The sequence below is a fragment of the Nematolebias whitei genome, chromosome 23, assembly GCF_014905685.2.
Source record: "Nematolebias whitei isolate Nwh7 chromosome 23, NemWhi1, whole genome shotgun sequence".
Classification (NCBI taxonomy): domain Eukaryota; kingdom Metazoa; phylum Chordata; class Actinopteri; order Cyprinodontiformes; family Rivulidae; genus Nematolebias; species Nematolebias whitei.
This window is the reverse complement of record NC_056520.1, coordinates 1,577,345-1,588,394: the sequence shown is the minus strand read 5'-3', so window position 1 is coordinate 1,588,394 and position 11,050 is coordinate 1,577,345. Positions and strand designations below refer to the sequence as shown.

General features: G+C 44.0%; 1 protein-coding gene across 1 annotated transcript in view; it reads left to right on the top strand.

The window, feature by feature from the left end:
* The first annotated feature begins 793 nt into the window (after nucleotides 1–793).
* The window catches only part of LOC119428759 (collagen alpha-1(XXVIII) chain), a 39,620-nt gene continuing 29,363 nt past the window's right edge, over nucleotides 794–11,050 (top strand). The window contains exons 1-8 of the mRNA XM_037696435.1: nucleotides 794–1,195; nucleotides 1,733–2,307; nucleotides 5,086–5,106; nucleotides 5,195–5,257; nucleotides 8,013–8,066; nucleotides 9,104–9,148; nucleotides 9,257–9,283; nucleotides 9,613–9,657. Of these exons, the coding sequence (XP_037552363.1) occupies nucleotides 1,048–1,195; nucleotides 1,733–2,307; nucleotides 5,086–5,106; nucleotides 5,195–5,257; nucleotides 8,013–8,066; nucleotides 9,104–9,148; nucleotides 9,257–9,283; nucleotides 9,613–9,657 (978 nt within the window). The 5' untranslated portion in view covers nucleotides 794–1,047. The remainder of the gene's footprint in view (nucleotides 1,196–1,732; nucleotides 2,308–5,085; nucleotides 5,107–5,194; nucleotides 5,258–8,012; nucleotides 8,067–9,103; nucleotides 9,149–9,256; nucleotides 9,284–9,612; nucleotides 9,658–11,050) is intronic.

Sequence of the window (11,050 nt, the reverse complement as noted above, 5' to 3'; positions counted from 1 at the left end):
ATCTCTGGAGGACAACATCTCTGAAGGACAACATTTCTGGAGGACAAAATCTCTAGAGGACAACATTTCTGGAGGACAACATCTCTAGAGGACATCTTTAAAGGACAACATATCTGAAGGACAACATTTCAGGAGGACGACATCTCTGGAGGACAACATCTCTGGAGGACATTCCTGCAGTCAGCTGCTGCAACATCTGTGGCCTTTTGTTGTGGTCAGCCTAAAGCTCACCTGTGGAATAATCATGTGTCTGATCTGTCTCACCTGAGAGGTGGAGGATCATCTCACTGACAGATTTAAACTGATCTGTCAACAATATCTGAGAGACAAAGACATTTAGAGTTCGTATGAAAAGTTTTAGATGTTTGAGTTCTAAAACTAAAGTCTTGTTCATGTTCGGTTCAGTTTATTTCGTTTATAGTTCATCTTTGACTTGAACCACTTCACTAAAGAACTAAACTGATCCAGAGAAACTTTTTTTGTAAATCTTTTCCAAGTGCACATTTTTTTTGTGCTCGCATTAGCTGCTCGTGTCTTCCAACAGTCCAGACGTCTCACAGAGACGAGAACATCTCGTTGCTCCTTCTGCCTCAGAACAAGCAGAACCCGACGGAGTCCGACTGAGCAGCTTGAAGACAAACTGCGGTTGTGCCTGGGGGGCGTTTCATTCCTGCTGTGAAATGGAAAGCAGGTGGAAAATGTTCGGGAGGCTCATCCACAGCAAAGGTCACAACGGGGGAGGTTTCCACCCACACTCCACCCAAAGGGAGGGAAGTCTTTCAGGGCTGGACGACTCTGAGTCTGAGGGAGTCCCAGTCCAGGTTCTGTAGACGTGCTGGTGCTGCTCGGACCAGAAGGCTCTCAGCTGACGTCCCACCGGTCAGTTTGATGCTCGAGTGAAGAAGACGTGACTTCATTTCTCCTTTCAGAGCCGGCAGCAGCGTCAGGTATGCTGGTCCAGACGTGCTGAAGCTTGTCCTCTGAAAGGACGTCTTCATTCTCTACAAAAACCTTCTGCTTGTTGTTTGAAGACCTCTCAGGGAAGCCATGGTCCCATCTCTGCACTGGCTGCTCCTGCTCGGGGGTCTCCAGGGTCTGTGGGCCCAGGACAATGAAGAAGATGAGGATGAGATGACGACCAGCAAGAAGAAAAGCAAACTGTACGCGCCCAACTCCGTCGCCCAGAACGGTAAATGTAAGCTTCGTTTTCTCTGGTTTCACAAAAATAAAAAGCCGAGGACTGAATCTGCTGAACCTAGTCCAATGTTGGAACATGGCTGGAGGATCCAAACCTCTCTGAGCCATCCATCAGCAGCCGGACCGCCTGCTCAGCATTTCATCCTTCTTCCTTTGGGCACATTCTGATCGTGACACGTTCCTGTGAAGATTAATGAAGTTCTGCCTGAACGACACCTGCGACCTCTCAACGCCTGACAGTCCGTGGTTTATCGTTCTTCTGTAAAGTGACGCCACATTTATGAACTTCCATCAGTCTTCTTGATGAATGTGACGGCTGACAGCCTAACCAGTAAACAACAAATTAAAGCAACATCTACTGTTGAAGAGAAAAGTTGTTAGTAAGACCTGACACCGTAAAGTTATCTAAACCAGCCACGTGTGTCTAATGTTCCACCAAGAAGGAACCTGTGGAAACGGCCTTCAGCAGCTTCGGCTTCCAGTTAACGTGTTTCTGCAAACTGTAAACTTATTTCCACTTCCTGTCTGTCTCCAGCTCTCGGCGATGAGGACTGCAGTCTGGAGCTGGCCTTTCTCATCGACAGCTCCGAAAGCGCCAAAGACAACCACGAACAGGAGAAGCGCTTCGCCTCAGATGTGACGGCCCGGCTGCAGAACCTGCGGCTGATCTTGGGCCAGGGCCTGGGGTTCCGTACAGCCCTCCTGCAGTACAGCAGTCACGTCATCATCGAGCAGACCTTCAGGCAGTGGAAGGGCGTCGACAACTTCAAAGCTAGAATCGCTCCCATCACTTACATCGGCCACGGCACCTACACGACCTACGCCATCGCCAACCTGACCCGCATCTACCTGGAGGAGTCGGGTACCAGCAGCATCAAGGTGGCCGTTCTGCTCTTTGATGGCATCTCACACCCAAGGAACCCGGACATCTTTTCAGCTTTGGCGGACGCAAAGAACCAGGGCGTACGCTTCTTCACGATAGGAATCACACCTAAAGCCAACGAACCGGCAAACCTCGCTCAGCTGCGTCTAATCGCCAATTCCCCGGCTTCACGCTACCTTCACAACCTACAAGATGTAGGCGTGGTGGACAAAGTCATCGGGGAAATTGTAAGTAAAAATAAACTTAATGTTTTTACAAGTTGAAGGAAAAACGTGAGTTTGACGAATGATCTTCAACCAGCGCTGGTGGAGCCAGACTCTCGTTAAACCCCTTTAGAGCAAAAGTTCTCCAAACTTTCTGAAGGTTTTTTCAGTTTTTACTTTTGTTAGGCCCAAGTTTCAACAACATGGCACGTCCTGGTTGGCGTTGTCCTTCAAATAATAACAAGCAGAAAAACAAATTATACTGGAGGACGAGATTTAGTGATGTCCTCTGACTGGCTCTGCCGGGGTCTTGGTTCAGGTTCAAGACTCTCTACTGATCCTTGGTGAGTTCTGTTCTGTTAGGTCTAGTTTGGGTGTTTTATGTGTCGACTGACTGAAACAAATTGCCCCTTGGGGATAATAAAGATTCTTGAACTGGTTCAGATCACAGAAGACTATAACTTGTTTCTGTTTTGTTTTTCTATAAATAGAAGTAGCAGCAAAGTTTCTTGGTTCTGTATATCGGGTCCATCAGGTCTGGGAACCCCCTCGTGTTGTCTTTCAGTCCCCCACCTGATGACGGATTGTCTTTTCAATGTGGTTGTCCCGGTGCCGAAATCAGAATCCTATTTGGACACAACCAAACCTGGCTTTGGAGACTTGGAGAGCCACTATCCTGCATGTCCGCTCCCCCCCTCCCCCTGCTCCAACACCCCTGTATCAATGGTTAAATGGCCCCTTCCTGTTCTGCAGAGATCTGTTAACCCATTAATTCAGATGAATTCAGATCAGGTGTTTGGAGCAGAGAAATGCCTGAAACCTGCAGGATAGTGACCCTCCAAGACCAGGACAGGACACTCCTGATCTAAAGATAGTGGCCCTCAAGGACCAGGACTGGACACCCCTGTATTAAACACCTCTCCACATTTTCCTGACTTCTTCCATCCTGAAGCGCGAGGTCTCAAGTCCTTTCTTTCAGGACTAAAGGAGGTTTGACGGAGCCGGGCTTGTAGGTTTGTCTCAAGTTCAGGGTTTCAGTAGCTCCGGTTTGAGCTCAAACCCCCAAAACTCAATCTCTAGTGGGGTGTGGTGGTCTCACCCTCCTCTTTTCTTCTGAATAATGTTCTTATTCTATTGACGATGCTGCCTTGACTCTATAGTCTATAGGTCTATAGGACCAAGGGATGGACCTGGAATAGAGTGGATATCTAAGACTGGTCTTTATTTAAACTAAGACTTAGTCCATGGTTTCTAGATTCGTTATTCTGAATCGTTTTTCCACTTCGCTGTGTCAGCAGAAAGATCAACTCTTTCCTACTTTACATTTTGATTCTGCTGTGTCTCTTTAGTCAACGTTCCCTTATTTCATGTCTACATTAAACTGAGTTTTATTCATTACAGATAAAAAATGTGAATCTCATCTTTAACAACAGCTGGTAAATTTGATTAAGGAGACATTCTTCTGATGTGCATGCTCAGACCTGCACACAAACACCTCAGACCAACATTTCATCAGCATTTCTTTCCAACTGCTTGTGTTCGATAATTGCTTTTTACCAGAGGACATAAATTTATGGCAGATGGAAGCTTCAGAAAGTCATTATCTACAGATACCGTCTGAATGTTCGTATTAATAATAGAGTCTCTGTGCAGCTTCTGCTGCTTATTGCATCCCTAATTTACACCTGCTGCCATAGAAACCGCTCTTCTTTGAATTCAGACTCGGCCTACCTCCTATAAGCACGCTGAAACCCGAGACTTGATGGAAAACTCGGCACTGAGAGATTCCTCAGTTAAAACGTGTTTGAACATTATTAGAACCATTAGTCTTTACTTTCAATCCCTCATGTTGACTTTGATGATTGTGGTTGCTTTTATAAACCACTAGTGGCATTATTCCCAGAGCCATCAGGACTCCTGGTGGGGACATCTGCTCCGTGTTTAAATTTTTTGTGGGGGAACCGGGTGAAGAGCGCTCCAGAATCCAGCTTGAAAAAGCACGCAACTTCATCCAGCGAAACTGTTCAAACACCACTTCAAGCTCAGCCTCAAGCGCTGACACAGGTGGTAATCATCCAGATACGATGAACGACGCCGTGCTCAGGGCCTTGGATCCGACAGGCCGGGTGTCGCTGGACTAAAAGAGAAGGATCTCATTTTGTTGTCTAGGCAGCATCTGTAGATCATAAGCATGAAGCTCTGTTCCAGAGAAACATCGTTTTTAAACTCCCACCATCGGTATGAGCTGCAGAAACACCTCCAGGCTGCTTAGAGGAGCTACGATACAATTTAACACGTACTTTGTTTAGTCTGAAAGTCTTGTATTGACGGTATGATCAGCTCATAAAGAAAGAAAAGGGTGAACATCAAGACTTTGGCAAGACATGTCTTACAAGAGGGAGTACAAGAGGTCCTCTGTCCTTCCCAAGAGAAACTACAAACGGATGAGTGGCTAAACATCTGAGCTTTAGTGACGAATGAAGTTCAGTCAGGTCAGTTAAGCAGGACCAGCTGAGCCTGACGCCAGTGACCGATGTGCCACCATCCGAGGCCAGCCGCCGTTCAGCTTTGGCCACAAACAACATGAAATCTGGCAGGATAGCTATAGGAGACTTCAGAGTTCTTCTAGTGTTTTTATGGTATGAAGTGAAACACCATGGACTCATTGCAAGACCCTGAACGTCTGACAGCAACGTCATTTTCAACGTTTTTCCAACGTCCTTTGTGGAATTTACTTGTTCTGAATCTTGATTCAATACATTTTTGAACTAAGATTAACATAACTTTGTTTTTTCCCCACAGACAGCCCTGGCAAATGAAGGGGTAAGTCTCCAGGATTCAGGTCTTTTCAGCTACATTTGGTTTGGTCCATCTGTAAACTCCACTGTCTTCTATTTGTCCCTGTCCAAAGTGTCCTCTGGCCCAAAGCAAGTGTGCATGTGAGAAGGGTGAACGAGGACCCAGCGGCCCTGCCGTGAGTATTTGTTATGCATCTACCCGACGACCCATCTTGTTTCCATGAACGTGTGCTTGATTAGCTTCTGTCACTGTGATTGTGTCCTTTCACATCTGTTAACTCTGCTAGCAAAAACACTGCAACTAGTCTGGGAGACAAACTGCACTACTCTCTGCTCAAGTATTAGCATGCTACATGCATTAGCATGTAGCATGCTAATACTTGTGCATTAGTGTGCTACATAGCACCCTAACGCATGTAGCATGCTAATGTACATAGCATGCTAATATACGTAGCATGCTATGTGCATTAGCATGCTACATGCATTAGTATGCATGTAGCACGCTAATACTTGTGCATTAGTGTGCTACATAGCACCCTAATGCACAAGTATTAGCATGCTACATAGCACCCTAATGCATGTAGCATGCTAATGCACATAGCATGCTTAGCATGCTAATGCACATAACATGCTAATATACGTAGCAAGCTAATGCATATAGCATGCTAATGTATATAGCATGCTAATGTATGTAGCATGCTACATGCTAATGCTAAAAATTATTTTCGCCAGCTGTATTTTTCATTTTAAGTCCTTTTAAAAAACTTAATTTTTACTCAGCTGCACATTCAGAAATAAAACCAGTAAATTAAACGTCGGAGTTTAAAACGGATCTTGTGTTATCTGTTAGCATTCAGAGTGTGTATTTGTTGATTTTCAGCTACTACTACCCCACTTTTAGCTTAGTATCTGTAAAAATGACTGGATCGTAGCTGTTCTGAGGTTTGCTAAGGTTGATTAGCCTTGGCAGCCATCTTGAATCAGACTTCAAACGTTAATAATCGTCCATTGATTGTTTTCTGGCAGTTTCATTAAAATTTATCCAGTTTAAAAAAAATTTTGGTTCCTGAAGCTTTCAGTGGCCGTTTATTTTTATCAGTGTTTGTCCCACAATGTCTTTATTGTACATCAGTCAAATCATAAACAAGACTTCCTGTGTCTTACTCCAAATTAAAGGTGCACGTATTGTGTTGCTGCCCTGAACAGAGTCCACGGCAGAGGACAAAGACCCCCCAGGCTTTATAACTGCAGGGTTGAAGGGACTTTAATATTAGAGACGCTCCACTTCCCTCCAGCAGTGAGTCGGGAGAAGAATACCTGGCGTTCCTCTTGCCGTTCACTGAGAACAGGTCCAAACACATCTTTACATCTGAAATCAGCGGAGTCACGTCTGCTCAGAATACAACCTCCCGGGATTGTCTGAGGATGTTGGAGCAGGACTTTCTTCCCCTGCCAAGCATGTCGTGATCCTTTATTACCCGGACAAGGTCGGTCCCAATCAGAGGGTCTGATTTCTCGTGTTTGATGTCCGGTCGCTGGACGAGAACAGAATAATTATCACGTCAAGTCGAACCCTCAGAACAAAAGCTGCTTCACATCAGGAGCAGCGTGAGTGAACACAGACAGATTAAAACCCACAAAACAGAGAAGAGCCGGCAGCTCGTCTGACTCATCGTCTCCCGCTGGCCTCAGTCCAGTATGGACCTGAACCATAGTCCCAACACAAAGGAGGTCTTAGATTACTGACACAAACCAGGACAGATGTTTTATTAATTATCTGACAGGCGACGATCAGCGCAGACATTTAGATTCTGAACATTTTAAATAGTTCCTGAGAATGTCCAACAGTCAGGAACTGGTCTGTTCCAGACCAGTTGAAGGCAGATTTAAACTAAAACGGTCCTGTTCTGTAGTTTTTAGCTAAAACATAATAACCCAGCAGTTCGTTTAGTCAGAAAATGGTTATTTGGAGCATCGTTTAAGTTTAGGTGTCATCCTTGTTTCAACCGTGTGTTCAAATGGAAACAACCCCCAAAACAGGTTTTTCAAATTAAGTTAAATTAAATTTCAAATTAAAGCTTGAAACACCACCCATGTGCTTCTGTGTAGACGGCCTCGGTGGGGCTGTGATTCAAGGATTCAAGGATTTTTATTGTCATTCACATCACATGTGGTACATGAGGTGGAACGAAACTATGTACATAGGGATGATGTCACCGTTTTCAAAAAGTTGTTTTTGTGTAGACAACCAAAAACACAAGCGTGATGTTTCAAGACTTTTTTTTTTTTTTTACTATGACAGGTTCTTAAAAAACTACAATAACAATTTTGGGGGGGGGTCCTAAAATGTCTTTTCCAGAATGTATGATCTAAACTAACGTAACCGACGGCGCAGAGGACGTCCTCGTCTTCTGGCTGTGTTTACATTTCCCGCGCAGTGTGGAAGCTTTCCGCACACGCTCCACGCCTTGTTTCTTGTTTTTGGTGTATTTTCTTCAAAGCGTCACAGCACCCCCTGCAGGCCCAGCGTAGTTACTGCAGCGTTTTGAGTGTTTCTGTGTGGACAGAGAGAATTCTAGATGTTGTGCGTTGAAGTCCGAGTCTTCGTGTCACAATTCACAGTTGGTCATTTTGAGATGGACATATTCTTTTTTTATGATTGTACAGATTCATATGGAAAAAATAAAATCCTAACCATGTTTATCATTTAACCCTACTCTTTAATTTAACCCATTCAGCAGTGACTCGAGTGAAAAGTGAGGAACTATGAGGGATCGTACAGATGTATTTATTGTTCTAATGAAAGTTACGTGGTGTGAATTTTAAACCGTGATAACTTTATCCGACAACACATAAATACTGTTTAGATCTGTAAATGGTCTCCATGAACTTGTCCTCAGATTAAAGATGCTTCTTTCGTTTCATCCGCAGGGCAAGAAGGGTCGACCCGGAGACGACGGAAGTCCTGGTCTAAAAGGACAGAAGGTTCTGTCGACTCAGAAACTAGTTCCACATAAATCTAACTTTCAAAGTGTTTCATGATCTGTAGTTAACATGAACAGTTTTCATCCACTCATCGTGAGCATGAATGATCTTTACTTACATGAATTTCCAAACAACAGACGTCAAAGCTGTTTTTTAAAAGCGCACAGTCAAAAGTATACCAGGGTTGATGTTGGTGGTGTTGGGAAGGCCATTCTAGGAGCTCCACGTTGATCTGATTTATCCAACCAGAAACCAGTTCTGACGTGTGTCCAGGTTCTTTGTCCTGGACGTTGTTGCTGTTGGTTGGAATTGAGCTTAAGAATTTGGAAGTATTCCTTCAAACTGCCAATTTGTACCAGTTCTACAGCATGATGCTACCCCCTCCATGCCTAAAAGCTGGTACAGAGTTCTTAGGTCTGACAGCCGTCTTCTTTTCCTTGTGGTCAACAGCTCAATCTTTGTCTCGTCTGACCAGAAAACTTGTCACCAGAAGACATGTGGATGGTCCATGTTGGCAACTTTTTACATAAGGGTTTCTTCTCAGTTGGTTTCCTCGTTGGTCATGGAGATGTATCTCTGACCACTGGCGGACAGAGACACAGGTGCTCATGATAGGTTTGAGCCTTGGCGGCTCTTGAGTTGACGTGTTCATTGAGTTTCTTGGACGTACCAGATGTTCCGAGTATTGGCCAATGAATCCTCGTTCTGCTGGTTTAAACAAATCTTCAGCTGAAGTCACCCGTGATCACTGATGAGGCGTTTATGGGTCTTTGTCTTCAACACCGCTCAATAAACGCTTTGGTTTGTATAAATTTGACCCGTTGATGATGAGAGAAAACCTACAAAATACAAACTGGTACAGCAAGTTCATACATACAATACATGAATTCACCACTGGATTATGAAAATAAAATATTAATCTTGAAAATCCTGAAATTAATTTCACATTTGTGGCCATGATGGGTGTATGTAAACTTCTGACCTGTGCTGTACGTGCACACAGGTGTCCGATTTGTAAAATCCAAATGTTTCCGTAGGGTGAAGGTGGTCTCAGTGGACTTCCGGGTCGAGAAGGACCAGAGGTGAGCAGGAGGCTTTACATTTGGTTCTTCAAGTTGGAGACGAGTCCAGATGGACCGGTCAAGTTCTGACCAAGACTTCTGACTCTGTAAACTGTTTCTCACACGCAGGGAAAACCCGGATACAAAGGAGAGAAGGTACGGCCTCCATTTTATTCCCACTGTAGTTGCAGAAACTGTAGACCAGTCTTCAGACGTGATGAACGGCAGCGTTTTTTGTCCCTTTGTTCAGTTGTGTTTGACGCCAAGCTCGTCTGAACGTATTTGTACACCCTTCAGGAATTCAGCTTTACGATTCTGTAAAATCCCACGGCGTTAGACGCTTGGAAGCAGAACACGAGGAGCTCAAACATAAACAGCTCCTTGGAGACGGTGGTCTGAGTCGTAAACTCGTTTATAGAAAAGCCGTAGAATTTGATGGCAAGGACAAAATTATACCACTAACCTGTGCTTTCTGTTTCTCACAGGGGGAGAGGGGGGAGTGTGGAACACCTGGGATTAAAGGAGACCGAGTACGTTCCTACTTAAATCTTAAAAACTTGAATAAATCACCAATACATTCTACTGCACAGTACTTGCCAAGTATTTACCTGGTACATACCCTGTAGGTACAGGGAAACAAGTCCCTTCATAATCCTGAAGGTACACATCAAGAAGCTATATAATAAATACCAAGTACCTACCTGGTAAGTATACATTTACCAGGTATATTTCAGGTATTCACCAGGCAAATACTAGGTAAGTAAACACCTATTGGTTAAGTACACTTACTGGGTACTTACTTATCTGGTACATACCAGCAGTGGTGGACACAGCTCAGCTAATCTGCTAACAGCTAGCAGCGGAAATAATTTTTCGTTTAGCGGATTAGCGTTTTTGCTAACTTTGGAAATCGTTAGTGGAAGTAGCTTTTACTAAATTAGGTTTTAACAATTTTAAGCCCTCTAAAATAATTCACAAGTTGTTCCAGTCTGTTGTGGGCGTGTCTCAAAGAGTCCATCAGGCACGCTATTGGCTGACTACGTGTTCACATGGCACGACATGATTGGTCGATGCAGCTTCAACAGGAAAGAGATGAAGATGTGTAACGCAGACTGAGTGACTGGCGTCGTAGCCGTTAGCGATTTAGCATTAGCTTCTGCTAATTTTAAAATCTGTTTAGCTTTAGCAAAGCTAATTCTTTAGTTAGCAGAATATGGGTTAGCAAATGTAACGTTTTGGTTAGCTGTGCGCACCACTTCATACCAGATAAGTAAACCTTGCCTAATACATAAACTGGTATTTACTTGATCAGTACATATTAAGTACTCAGTTACTTATCACATACCTACTGTGTACTGGTAGATGTTTAGTTACAGGATCGAGTACGTACCATTTAGATCCAGGAGGTACCATTTGAATCGAGTACGTAAATGGTACGTACTCAATCCAAGCGGTATGTACTCTATTCAAATGGTACATACTTGATCCAAACGGTACGTACTCGATCCAAGCATTATGTACTCGGTCCAAACGGTACATACTCGAACCAAGGGGTGCAGACTCGATCCATATGGTGGTACTCGATCCAAACGGTACATACTCGAGCCAAACATTATGTACTCGGTCCAAACGGTACGTACTCGATACAAACGGTACGTACTCAATTCAAAATGGCACAGATTCTATCCATACGGTACATACTTGATACAAACAGTATGTGCTCGATCCAATCATTATGTACTCGGTCTAAACAGTACATACTCGATTCAAACGGTATGTACTCGATTCAAACGGTACATTCTCTTTCCAAACGGTACATACTCTTTCCAAACGGTACGTACTCGATTCAAATTGTATGTACTCGATCCAAACAGTTCGTACTCGACCCAAACAGTACGTACTCGATCCAAACGGTACGTACTC